This window comes from Ciona robusta, chromosome 8, assembly GCF_009617815.1.
Source record: "Ciona robusta chromosome 8, ASM961781v2".
Classification (NCBI taxonomy): domain Eukaryota; kingdom Metazoa; phylum Chordata; class Ascidiacea; order Phlebobranchia; family Cionidae; genus Ciona; species Ciona robusta.
Window position 1 is genome coordinate 4,961,146 of NC_143242.1, and position 14,268 is coordinate 4,975,413.

A 14,268-nucleotide genomic window follows, 5' to 3' on the forward strand; every position below is an offset into this window, starting at 1 on the left:
ATATAAGTACTATGTACGTATGTAGTATCAACGAACTTTGGCTATTACAATAAAATATAAAATAATACTTTAAGTCTAACAGTATACTTGCGCTTTACAGACGGTCCATCAAATCGCAGGCGCCGTCAATATTTCTTCCCGTTCGCGGTGCTGCTTTTAGTCATTATTTCCCTCGAAACAGTAACAGCATACCAATTAAAATAAAATTTAAACGTTTCATAGAAACTATGCAATGTTGATGTAACAGGGGTTTAGAAGAAACTGGCACAGATGCTTGATAGTGCCACCGTTGTGGGCCTGTGAATTGAAGCTTACACACTTAAATTGCTCAAGCAAGACACCTGAAGCAAGACACCCAAATTGACTAGTAATGGGTTGTTCAAACTCCTCAGCTATGCAGAAACAACAAAAAAGTCACCCACAAACTCACATCGTAAACAGGCACCGCGAGGTATATGGTATATAGTAGGGTAAGGGAAGACGGGACGACTTTAGCGCATAATATCCAATAACCTGATCGTATTTAAAGCAGTTAACGACTGGACGGTCTTTTAATTCTTTGAATGATCTTTGTTCACCAGCAAATAGGACATAAAAATATAATGAGAGGGCGTCCCATCTTCCACAACCATATACATAACAAACGTGTTATAACTGCCACAGTTGCCTCGCCATGCAACGATAAATAAGAGACATTTACTCATTTATTGTTTATAAATCTTCTACCAAAAACCGCAACACTCAATGTAAACTTATCTTTATCACTGTTATCACAGCAGACCATACCTCCAGAACTAATTAAGCTGTCATGACATGCCAGGATGTCCCGGTCTTGTCTTCGTTTTCTTGAAAAACTGGCAACTATGTGAAAGATCTGTTGGAACGTCACTTTATATGAAGCTTTCCTAAGAAAGTTATGGAGAAAAGGCGCTTTTCATTCTGACATAATGAGAAAATGTATCTTATTTATTATTGAGTGACGAGAAACTTTTTAACAGGGTGTCATATTTCATAAACATCGTGCTGGTTTGCATGTTACTACATATGTAAATTTGTACGTAGCTTTGTCGCATATAACATATTAGGGTATGTATATCATACATATCTATCTTAGACTTACCGACTGTAGAACTGCAACCAGGTGACTGTTTTGTATTATTAGCAATTTAAACAAGTATATGCCTAGTATTACACCCACCACAATACATCTACAATGGTAGCAGCAAACCCAGTGTCTTCTGATGAAGAAACCGTCGCCCTAATGTCCGGCTAATGCGTCTCCTTCTCACGCCTGTTGTTAGCATGTTGTGATTCTAGTGTGACACGACAAAGAGCGCAAAAAGTAGGCTACACTTGAGCCATAACCCACTTAAGCTTACTCTGAACATTTACATAACTATAAAGGCAAACGAGCGTTTCTATAAACCCTTTGGTGATGTCACATTCCCGATTCAAGGAAAATAATGACTGACAGCAACACCGCGAAATAAAAAGAACTTCCAAGCAGTAGTCATAAAGGTTTTCTAAAAAAACAGGAGCAAAAGCAATTACTCTGAAGTATGCTTAGTGTATAAAAAGAGCCTCATTTCAGGATTCGGCATTTAGTTTCTTGTCTTAACTCAACAAGATGAGAGTTGCTTGCTTCTTAGCTCTTTTGATCGTAAATGTAGATGGTTGGATATTCGGTGGACATGACCATGGTACAAGTGGTGGTGAGCGAATTGAAATAGGAAGTGGTGGTGATCACGGTCATGCGTGCACATGCGCCGGTCCAGGTGCTGATGGAAATGGTGGTCTTGGTGGTGGACTTAATATAGGCGTTAACGGGGGCGGCAATGGTGGCGCTTCAGGCGGTGGAAACGGCGGAATCAACGTCGACCTTACTGGTTCAGGTGGCGGTAACGGCGGTGCTTCTGTTGGTGGAAACGGTGGAGGTTCCGGAGGTGGTTGGTTCAATGGTGGTCTTGGTGCTTCCGTGGATCTCCCACTTCTTGGACCAATTGGTGCTAACATCGGTGGCAATTTAGGTGGTAACGGCGGTGCTTCCGGTGGTGCTTCTGGGGGTGGAAACGGTGGTCTTGGCGGTGGTCTCGGGGCTTCCGTAGATCTTCCGCTCCTTGGACCAATTGGTGCCAACATTGGTGGCAACATCGGCGGCAACGGCGGTGCTTCAGCTGGTGGAAACGGTGGAGCTTCTGGGGAGGAAACGGTGGTGGTTGGTTCAATGGTGGTCTTGGTGCTTCCGTGGATGTCCCACTCCTTGGACCAATTGGTGCTAACATCGGTGGCAATTTAGGTGGTAACGGTGGTGCTTCCGGTAGTGGAAACGGTGGAGCTTCCGGGGGTGGTAACGGTGGACTTGGCGGTGGTCTCGGTGCTTCCGTAGATCTTCCACTGCTTGGACCAATTGGTGCCAACATTGGTGGCAACATCGGCGGTAACGGCGGTGCTTCTGGTGGTGCTTCAGCTGGTGGAAACGGTGGAGCTTCAACTGGTGGAAACGGTGGTGGTTGGTTCAACGGTGGCCTTGGTGCTTCCGTGGATGTCCCACTTCTTGGACCAATTGGTGCCAACATCGGTGGCAATTTAGGTGGCAACGGTGGTGCTTCTGCTGGTGGAAACGGTGGACTCGGCGGTGGTCTCGGGGCTTCCGTAGATCTCCCACTCCTTGGACCAATTGGTGCCAACATTGGTGGCAACATCGGTGGTAACGGCGGTGGTAACGGTGGTGCTTCAGCTGGTGGAAATGGCGGAATCAACGTCGACCTTACTGGTTCAGGTGGCGGTAACGGCGGTGCTTCTGTTAGTGGAAACGGTGGAGCTTCTGGAGGTGGTTGGTTCAATGGTGGCCTTGGTGCTTCCGTGGATGTCCCACTTCTTGGACCAATTGGTGCTAACATCGGTGGCAATTTAGGTGGTAACGGCGGTGCTTCCGGTGGTGCTTCTGGGGGTGGAAACGGTGGAATCGGCGGTGGTCTCGGTGCTTCCGTGGATCTCCCACTCCTTGGACCAATTGGTGCCAACATTGGTGGCAACATCGGTGGAAACGGTGGTGCTTCTGCTGGTGGAAACGGTGGTGCTTCAGCTGGTGGAAACGGTGGAGGTTCCGGAGGTGGTTGGTTCGGTGGTGGTCTTGGTGCTTCCGTGGATGTCCCAATTATTGGACCAATTGGTGCTAACATCGGTGGCAATCTCGGTGGTAACGGGGTGCTTCTGCTGGTGGAAACGGTGGAGCTTCAGCTGGTGGAAACGGTGGTCTCGGTGCTGGTCTTGGTGCTTCCGTGGATCTCCCACTTGTTGGACCAATTGGTGCTAACATCGGTGCCAACGTCGGTGGTAACGGCGGTGGTTCCGGAGGCGGTTTTAGTTGGAACAACAAAAGGTGACTAATTTTTACAATAATCGAAGTGAATTAACAGGTTGATATCTTAGTTTCTAATTCTTTTTTTTTCTTCACAGACTCCAAGCTGCCATTGCCGGTAAGTTACTTTTATGAATGTACGGTTTGCCTAAATAAATAATCTTAGCTTACTGGCTACGTAACCGCTAAGTCTGTACACCATTTCGAAGCCACTTCGTTATCCTATTGTTTGTGTTATCTTCTATCAAATAAATTCATATTTAACTTATGTTAATCTTTGTTTCAATATTTTAGACGAATTAGACAATTATTGAAGACCTCCTTCAGTAAATATCCTATCGGTAAGTCATTGCATTTTACCGCTAGAAAGTCTTTAGGGATTCAAACGAAAATGTCGATGGTTGACCCAACAAAAACACCTGAATGCATAACAATTCCCAAATAAAATCTTACTAAAACATTATACATTTTAGATTTCTCCAACGGATACAAGAAACAATTCCAGCCAAAATAATGCAAAATAGTTGCTGGCGTTTTCTCTCTTGCTTTGCAGTTGTTTTTAAATATTTGGACAAGGAATAAATAAATGCATACAAACTACGTGTATTTCGCTGTTTAAGGTTTGCTTCTGTAAGAAAGTTGGAACCGCTGGATTTCCAGTTATAAAATTGTCTCTAAAGTTTCGTTTTCCGGCCATACGAGAATAAAGCAAGTTACATTCATTTACACCTACACGGTTTATACGAATCCGTAAACAAATCCTCATGCGTTTTTCGTGGTATCCCCCAAAAAACGTCATATTTTATAAGAGTTCGGTCTTTATCTACTATAACAACATCACTTAAAGTAATACCATACATTGTTACTTTATGCACATCGCGTATACTCGTATTTGTGGCTTTGTCACTTAACAAACGTCGCGCGTCGTACGAAGCTGCAGCCCACTGCAAGTTTTGTAAAAGGTCGAGTTTAACCAATTAGTAATTAAATTAAATTAGACGAATTGGGACATATAATGTGTAAAACTCCGGTATTTTTATTATTTGGTGTGCACCAAACCGCAAAGCCTAAGGACGCAATTACGAGTTATGTCATTTATCTCTATTAACCCAATATCCCAAACACATTGGTTAAACAGCATCGTTAGTCATCTCTAGTTGTAAAATCGATGCTGCCATTGTAGGCCTGTATTTTTAACTAAGCAGGACATTAACATGAATCGGCCAACCAGCAAACAGTCTCTTTCAATACAGAAACCTCAGAGTAAGCTAAACTACGAATAGACTATACTTGTAAGTTAGTTAAACAATACAAGAACTATAACGGCAGTTCACTCTATTAAGTTGTTAAATTTCTTGAAACTTTTATTATGTATATTACAATAAATTAATACATACTGCTTCGTTAGCAGTATAGGCTTAGTGCACTTAACAGAAGGACAATTAAATCAGGCGACTTCAATATTCTTTCCCGTTGGCGGTGCTACTGTCGACCATTATTTGCCCTAAACGGTATCATTAAATCAATATTTTATGGAAAGTCTTGAATGGTGATGTTACTAGAGCTATGTTAGAAGATATCGGCACCGACGCTCAATACCGCTATCGTTGTGGACGCGTATGTTCTTCAACGACACAGATAAATTGCTGAAATCACTAATACCAAATTTCAGCCATGCAACAACAACATTATTCACCACGTAACATTCGTGGTAACTCGTATACAGCGCCGCGGTATAGATGAAACCGAACAACTATATTACAAAAAGTTGTCCCGCCACGCGAGGATAATTAAGTAACGTTCACTCATTCATTTTATAGAAACCCATTTCACCACAATCGTATTCAACCACCACTTAATACAAACATACCTTTATTATTGTTATCACAACAGACCATATCTCCAGAACTAATTAAGCTGTCATGAGTCTCATGACATGCCAAGATGTCCCCGCCTTGTCTTCGTTTTCACAGAGAACTGCCAACAATGTTGAAGCTCTGTTGGAACGTCACTTTATATGAAGCATTCCTAAGAAAGTTTTGGAGAAACTGCGGTTCTTATTCTAACAGAAATCAGAAAATAGTATTTATTTACTCTTGAGTGTTGGGCATTTAGCGTTCTTAACAGAGCGTCATACTTTCATACAGAAATTCGTGCTGCACACCTATAGGTTTGTTTGTATAGCTTTCACTCACAAACATCAGTTACATACATATCTATAAACTTAGACTTGGCAACTGTAAAGCTATCTGGTTAATTGTTTAAATAATTGGTAACTTGAGCAATCACTATAATGCACCCTTAAGGTAGTAGCAAACTCGATGTCCTCTGAATAAGAAACGCATGACTCTAACAACTAAAAGCTTTTTTTTACTTATGTTGTTGTCCCCACTTGAGCTTACTCTGCGCAGTAACATAATCGATTATAAAAGCTCAATACTTTTATAAACCATTTAACGTATATACCATTCAATGAGCTGGTAATTTTATATTCCTGATTCAAGAAAATTAATGATTGACAGCATCCTCAAGAAATGAAAACAACTTCCAAGCAGCAGTCACATGAACATAGGTTTCCAAAAACCAAGAGCAAAAGCAGTTACTATGAAGTATGTTCAGTGTATAAAAAGAGTACCGTTTAAAGATTCAGCATTTAGTTTCTTGTCTCAACTCAACAAGATGAGAGTTGCTTGCTTCTTAGCTCTTTTGTTTGTAAATGTAGATGGTTGGCTATTCGTGGAGATAACCGTGGTGCCAGTGGTGGTCTTGGTGCGTCAGTGGACTTACCTATTTAGGACCTGTTGGCGCTTCCATGGCGGTTCTCTCGGCGGTAATGGTGGCGGTCACGGTCATGGATGCACATGCGCCGGTTCAGGTGTTGGTGGAAACGGTGGTCTTGGTGGTGGACTCGGCGGAGGCGGAGACACGGTGAAATGTGGTGGTAGTATCGGTGGAAATGGTGGACTAGGTGCCTCTTTGGGTGGTCTTCTTGGTGGAAACGGCGGCGGTAACGTGGTCTCGGCGCCTCTTTGGGCGGTCTTCTTGGTGGAAATGGTGGTCTCGGTGCCTCTTTTAGGTGGTCTTCTTGGTGGAAACGGTGGTCTCGGTGCCTCTTTAGTGGTCTTCTTGTGGAAAACGGCGGTCTCGGTGCCTCTTTAGGTGGTCTTCTTGGTGGAAATGGGTGGCGGTAACGGTGGTCTCGGCGCCTCTTTGGGCGGTCTTCTTGGTGGAAATGGTGGTCTCGGTGCCTCTTTAGGCGGTCTTCTTGGTGGCAATGGTGCGGTAACACCGGTGGAAACGGTGGCCTCGGTGGAATTGTTGCCTCTTGGGCGGTCTTCTTGGTGGAAATGGTGGCGGTAACGGTAGACTTTCTATCGGCGTAATGGGGTGGTCATGGTGGAGCTACTACTGGTGAAACGGCGCGATTAACGTTGACCTGACTCATGGCGGAAATGGTGGTGCTTCAGTTGGTGGAAACGGCGGTATCAACGTCGATTTGACTCATGGCGGAAACGGCGGTGCTTCAGGTGGTGGGAACGGCGGTGCTTCTGGCAGTGGAAACGCGGCATCAACATTGACCTGACTCATGGCGGAAGCGGTGCTGGTGGTTCTGGTGTTGGTGGAAGCGCGGCGGGATTAACGTCGATTTAACTCATGCTGGTGGAAACGGCGGTGCTTCTGTGGAGGAAGCGGCACTATTAACGTCGACCTTACGCATGGCGGTAACGGTGGTGCTTCAATTGGTGGAAATGGTGGTGCTTCTGGTGGAGGAAGCGGCACCATCAACGTCGACCTTACTCATGGCGGTAACGGTGGCGCTTCAGGTGGTGGAAATGGCGGTGGTTCTGGTGAAGGAAGTGGCACTATCAATGTCGACCTCACTCATGGCGGTAACGGTGGTGCTTCAGGTGGTGGAAATGGCGGTGGTTCTGGTGGAGGAAGCGGCGCTATCAACGTCGACCTTACGCATGGCGGAAACGGTGGTGCTTCAGCAAATGGAAACGGTGGAGGTTCTGGAGGTGGCTGGTTCAGTGGTGGTCTTGGTGCTTCCGTGAATCTACCAATTATTGGACCAATTGGTGCTAACATTTGGTGGCAACGTTGGTGGTAACGGCGGTGCATCTGGTGGAGCTTCCGGGGGTGCTTCTGCTGGTGGAAACGGTGGACTCGGTGGTGGACTCGGTGCTTCCGTAGATCTCCCACTCCTTGGACCAATTGGTGCCAACATTGGTGGCAACATCGGTGGTAACGGCGGTGCTTCCGGTGGTGCTTCTGGGGGTGAAATGGTGGATCGGTGGTGGTCTCGGTGCTTCCGTTGATCTCCCACTTATTGGGCCAATTGGTGCCAACATTGGTGCCAACGTCGGTGGTAACGGCGTGGTTCCAGCGGTGGTTCCGGAGGTGGATTCAGATGGAACAACAAAAGGTGCCTTATTCTTACAATAATCTAAGTCTGTAATAATTAGGTTGATATCTACAAATTTCTTTTTTTCTAATTTTTTATTTATTTTTCACAGACTCCAAGCTGCCCTTGCTGGTAAGTTAATTTCATGAATGTACGGCTTGTCCAAATAAATAATCTTGGCTGTCAGCTTACTGGCTATATAACCACAAAGTCTGTACACCATTTTTTCCTCATGCTAACCTTTGTTTCAATATTTAGACGAATTGGACAGTTCTATTGAAGATCTATTTCATTAAACAGCCAGTCGGTAAGTTATTGCATTTTTACTCCATTTACGGATTTAAACAAAATGTTGTATAGTTAACGTGAAAAATCTTGAATGACATAGAAAATTCCCTAAATACATCCTACTAAAAAACAAATACATCTAATATTTTAGACTTCTTCAACGGATACGGAAAACAATTCTTGCCAAACTGATGCAAAATATTTGCTGGCGTTTTTCTCTTGCTTTGCAGTTATTTGAATATTTGGACAAGAAATAAAATTAATGCATACAACATACGTGTGTTTCGATGTTTGAGGTATTATTCTGCAGGAAAGATCGTGTGGTGTCTTCAGAGTTAAAAACTATATAAGGTTTGGAAATTCAGATTGCGACTGTATATCTGCATGTTTTAACTATATACATGTCATACATATAACTGCCCTCATGGTTCAAGGAACAATTTTATGTGAAAAACATGTTTATATAGAGGCTTTGGCTCCAACAAAGCAGCCTATAGTCACTTTTGGTTATACAAATTATATATCTCATGCAGAAACCTAATAGCTAGCATATTTACTAAAGCTAAACTACGGCTCTTCTACTTTTTGGAGTGACTTAATAGTTATGGTAGGCACTTTTACACATCCTGCAAGTTTACCGTCAATTTGAGTACAGTGCACACAGTTATGTCTAAACCATGGATATCGCCGGTATTATACATATATATGCTATCTATTAATGCGCTGTTTAAATTTTAAGTTTATATACAGCAACTTCAAACGACCACAAGTGTTATTAGTATGCATTTCTTGTATTCCTTGTCCAAATATTGTAAGAAAAATAAAAGAAAAGACGCAACTTCAGCAAATATTTTGCATCAGCTTGGCTAGAATCATTGTCCGTAATCAATTGAAGAAGTCTATAATGTATAAAATGTTTATTTTAATTATGATGTCACAATTCAACACAGACGTAACACAGTTAGTGCTTATGCCATATATTAAAGGGCCTAAACACACCCCAAATGTACTTCGCTTTAATCGATAGAGTGTGTTTTTCTAATTCCAACGACACCTTACTTGTTTTAATCGGTTCTGTATAACCAAAGATATTCCAGCTCAAACACCGTGAAATTCAAAAAAACTGATTTGAAAGTTGCGTGGCGAAAAAAATTGAGAAGTGTACTACCCACGTGACAAAATTGTTGAAGCGTGGCCGCTCTCATTCAAAAAGGCGAGAGGCAGTGTTTTCAGCGAAAAACGAGAGAACAAAAAAAACGCAAAAAAGCACAAAAAAACGCAGGTTTCGCTTTTACGAATGAATCAGTCACGTGACTAGTACGTTCCTATGTCACAATCACGGAGCTCGTAGTAAAAAAAAGATAGCGCTAGAGATCACTGTTTGAGGACGAATATCTCCGCCTATACTGGACCAATTTTAATAAGCAAAGTATTTTTGGAATCAATAAAACGGTCGCTTTATGAATTTACCATAAAAAATAAAAGTGACGTGGGGTGTGTTTAGGCCCTTTAATATGTAGACTGTTTGGGATAAAACTATAATATTGACATCACATTTAAAACTTTTCAAACAAGCTTAAATATATTATTTTTACCGTTCGTATCGAATCACTCGAATTACTGAAGAAGTTCATTAAGATAATTCTCCAGCATTTCGTCTAAGATTTAATAAAGAGAAATTTAGTAAAAAATAACAAAACTATACTGAAGTAGCCTTATATTTCAACAAAGTAACTTACCGGCAAGATCAGCTGGCATTCTGTAAATAAAGATGGAAAGGTTTAGCGAGTGTTAAAATCAGATGGATATTAATATTTTTTATTAAAATGTTGAAATGTTTGAGGTTCAACTCACCTTTTGTTGTTCCACTGCCAACCTGCTGGATGATTCCCGGAATGACCAACAAAGTAGTAGTAGAGGTACCGACGGAAGCGCCACTGTTACCACCGATGTTACCACCGATGGAAGCACCAACTGGTCCAATTAGGGGAAGATCGACAGAGGCACAAGACCAGCACCGAGACCACCGTTTCCACCAGCAGAAACACCACCATTACCACCGATGGAAGCACCAACTGGTCCAATAAGGGGAAGATCGACAGAGGCACCAAGACCGGCTCCGATACCACCGTTTCCACCAGTAGAAACTCCACCATTACCACCGACGTTACCACCGATTGAAGCACCAACTGGTCCAATAAGAGGAAGATCGACAGAGGCACCGATACCACCGTTCCCACCAGTAGAAACACCACCATTACCACCGACGTTACCACCGATTGAAGCACCAACTGGTCCAATAAGTGGGAGATCGACAGAGGCACCGATACCACCGTTTCCACCCCCGGAAACACCACCATTGCCACCGACGTTACCATCGATGGAAGCACCAACTGGTCCAATAAGTGGAAGATCGACAGAGGCACCAAGACCAGCACCGAGACCACCGTTTTCACCAGCAGAAGCGCCGCCGTTTGCACTATTACCGGCACCACCATTGCATTAAGGTTAATAGAAAGACCACCGTTCCCGCCAGTGGTAGCTCCATTATGACCAAAATTAAAGTTGAAACCACTGTTCCCTCCAGTTGTAGCGCCACTGTTTCCGTTAGAAGTAGCTCCGGTGTTTCCGCTAGTGGTAGCTCCATTATGACCAAAATTAATGGTGAAAGCACCGTTTCCGCCAGTTGTAGCTCCTCCGTTTCGCCAGTTGTAGCACCTGTGTTACCGCTACCAGAGCCAGTCAGATCAACAGAAAGTCCGCCGTCCCCACCAGTTGTTGCTTCGCCAGTTGTGGCGGCGCCGGTTCCGCCAAGGTTAAATGTGAATCCACCGTTTTCACCAGTTGTGCTGCCGCTGGTTCCGCCAGTGGTAGCTCCAGTAGGACCAAAACTAATGTTGAATCCAAGACCACCGTTTCCGCTACCTGTTGGTGTAGCAATACCATTACCGCTACCAGAGCCAGACAGATCCACAGAAAGACCACCGTTTCCACTGCCTGTTGGTGTAGCAATACCATTACCGCTACCGGAGCCAGTAAGATCGATTGAAAGACCACCATTTCCATTACCTGTTGGTGTAGCAATACCATTGCCGCTACCAGAGCCAGTAAGATCAATTGAAATACCACTGTTTCCGCCATTTGGGGCTACACCACTGCCGCTACCGGAGCCAGACAGATCCACAGAAAGACCACCGTTTCCACTGCCTGTTGGTGTAGCAATACCATTACCGCTACCGGAGCCAGTAAGATCAATTGAAACACCACCGCTTCCGCCAGTAATTGGAGCTTCACCATTACCGCTACCAGAGCCCGAAAGATCAACAGAAAGACCACCGTTTCCACTGCCTGTTGGTGTAGCAATACCATTACCGCTACCGGAGCCAGATAGATCCACAGAAAGACCACCGTTTCCACTGCCTGTTGGTGTAGCAATTCCATTACCGCTACCGGAGCCAGTAAGATCGATTGAAAAACCACCGTTTCCACTGCCTGTTGGTGTAGCAATACCATTACCGCTACCGGAGCCAGATAGATCCACAGAAAGACCACCGTTTCCACTGCCTGTTGGTGTAGCAATACCATTACCGCTACCGGAGCCAGTTAGATCGATTGAAAAACCACCGTTTCCATTACCTGTTGGTGTAGCAATACCATTACCGCTACCGGAGCCAGTAAGATCGATTGAAAAACCACCGTTTCCACTGCCTGTTGGTGTAGCAATACCATTACCGCTACCGGAGCCAGATAGATCCACAGAAAGACCACCGTTTCCACTGCCTGTTGGTGTAGCAATACCATTACCGCTACCGGAGCCAGTTAGATCGATTGAAAGACCACCGTTTCCACTGCCTGTTGGTGTAGCAATTCCATTACCGCTACCGGAGCCAGTAAGATCGATTGAAAAACCACCGTTTCCACTGCCTGTTGGTGTAGCAATACCATTACGCTACCGGAGCCAGATAGATCCACAGAAAGACCACCGTTTCCACTGCCTGTTGGTGTAGCAATACCATTACCGCTACCGGAGCCAGTTAGATCGATTGAAAGACCACCGTTTCCACTGCCTGTTGGTGTAGCAATACCATTACCGCTACCGGAGCCAGATAGATCCACAGAAAGACCACCGTTTCCACTGCCTGTTGGTGTAGCAATACCATTACCGCTACCGGAGCCAGTTAGATCGATTGAAAGACCACCGTTTCCACTGCCTGTTGGTGTAGCAATACCATTACCGCTACCGGAGCCAGATAGATCCACAGAAAGACCACCGTTTCCACTGCCTGTTGATGTAGCAATACCATTACCGTTACCGGAGCCAGCTAGATCGATTGAAAGACCACCGTTTCCACTGCCTGTTGGTGTAGCAATTCCATTCCCGCTACCGGAGCCAGTAAGATCGATTGAAAAACCACCGTTTCCATTACCTGTTGGTGTAGCAATACCATTACCGTTACCGGAGCCAGTAACATCAATTGAAATACCACCGTTTCCGCCAGTCGTAGCCCGCCATTGCCGCCACCTTTACCGCCGTGTCCGCCATTACCACCGAAGAGACCGTTTATAACACCACCGAGCCCACCGTGTCCACTGCTGTGTCCACCATTTCCACCGAGAAGACCGCCAAAGATGCACCGATTCCACCATTTCCACCGAGAAGACCACCCAAAGAGGCACCGAGTTCACTTTCCACCGAGAATACCGCCAAAGATGCACCGATTCCACATTTGCACCTAGAAGACCGCCTAAAGAAGCGCCGAGCCCACCATTTCCGCCGAGAAGACCACCCAAAGAAGCACCTAGTCCACCATGTCCACCATTTCCACCATTTCCACCGAGAGACCACCCAAAGAAGCACCGAGTCCACCGTGTCCACCATTTCCACCAAGAAGACCACCGAAAGAGGCACCGAGCCCTCCATTTCCCCCTTTCTTCTTTTACCTCCTTTTCCTCCTTTACCTCCTTTTTCCTTTACCTCCTCCTTACCTCCTTTTCCTCCTTTCCCACCGAACAAACCATTTATGGCACCGCCGAGCCATTGATGGCCCCCGTGGCCCCGTGGCCGCTGTGTCCGCCAAGAGATCCGCCCAGGAAGCACCGATTGGTCCAATGAATGGCAAATCGACAGAGGCACCAAGTCCACCACCAAGACCATCGTTTCCACCAGCACCTGGACCAGCGCATGTACATGCGTGATTACCAGCATACTGCCGAGAGAACCTCCAAGCGAAGCGCCAACAGGTCCTAGGAGAGGTAAGTCAACTGACGCACCAACACCAGCGTTAGCACTGTGGTCGTCATCACCGAATAACCACGCTGCATCAGCATTCACGAACAAAAGAGCGATAAAGCAAGCAACCCTCATCTTGTTGAGTTAAGACAAGAAACTGAATGCAAAATCTTGAAATAAGCCTCTTTTTATACACTCAAATCCTGCTAATTTCAGAGTATAACAGATACGGGTTTTTGGAAAAAGATTTTGTTGCTCGCTTCTGCTGAAACAATTGTTTTCCTTTCGTGATTCTGATGTCAATCATTATTTTTCTCGAAACGAGGAACACGATGTTAAATACTTACCAAAAGTAGGGCGCAGTTTAATTTGGCCAGGTCGTCCACTTCAGTGGTTTACAAAGCAGTTTAATTTTTGCTGTAACCTGCACGTTAAAACATTTTCATGGGCTTACCTTTCAATAAAGTTGTGTGAAATATATAGTTTAAATATTAGATTGCCAAATTATTTATGCATATACCTTTCTTTCATTTACTCAAAAAATAGTATATAAGTAAACAACAAATAGCCTATGCCTCGTTGATTGCGACCGCGCTTCTTTTATCCAAGTAAATGTAAACATGTTTTTAACCGTAAAAGTATGTTTGTACGACTGTCGTTTTGTCGCTACATCCTGTTATTTCGTTTTATTCTTCAATCCTCGCTATCGTAATCAAAGATAAAACTATGTAAAAATATCATGCACTGACAAATGTTTTACATCGCTGACATTACCACTGGAAATTTGGAACAACACCGGATAGCCGACATGACATATGACAGCTCAATTGAGCCAGTTATTCCGGTCCGTTGTGGAGAGACGCTGTGCTGTTTTTATTATTTAGAACTGACCATATTTAAGCGTAATCGTTACTTACAAGTGTCATTTTTTCCGTCTCTGAACCGTCCTTTGACAGAGGCACGCTCTTTGGTGATGCTAAATTA

At 44.4% G+C, this 14,268-nt stretch overlaps 1 protein-coding gene and 1 pseudogene across 2 annotated transcripts; one reads left to right on the forward strand and one right to left on the reverse strand.

The window, feature by feature from the left end:
- Positions 1–826: 826 nt before the first annotated feature.
- LOC149732588 (uncharacterized) lies at positions 827–8,297 on the forward strand (annotated as a pseudogene). The gene is made up of 5 exons (XR_016385527.1): positions 827–3,345; positions 7,739–7,787; positions 7,879–7,898; positions 8,025–8,073; positions 8,206–8,297. The product of XR_016385527.1 is annotated as an uncharacterized LOC149732588 (transcript).
- Positions 8,298–9,789: 1,492 nt separating this feature from the next.
- On the reverse strand, positions 9,790–13,419 carry LOC149732589 (uncharacterized). The gene is made up of 4 exons (XM_089883116.1): positions 12,690–13,419; positions 12,063–12,481; positions 9,909–12,003; positions 9,790–9,813 (listed from the first exon to the last, which is right to left on the reverse strand). Exons 1-3 carry the CDS (start codon positions 13,417–13,419, stop codon positions 10,537–10,539), a joined length of 2,616 nt encoding a protein of 871 aa, XP_089739242.1. The 3' UTR covers positions 9,790–9,813; positions 9,909–10,536.
- Positions 13,420–14,268: the final 849 nt, after the last annotated feature.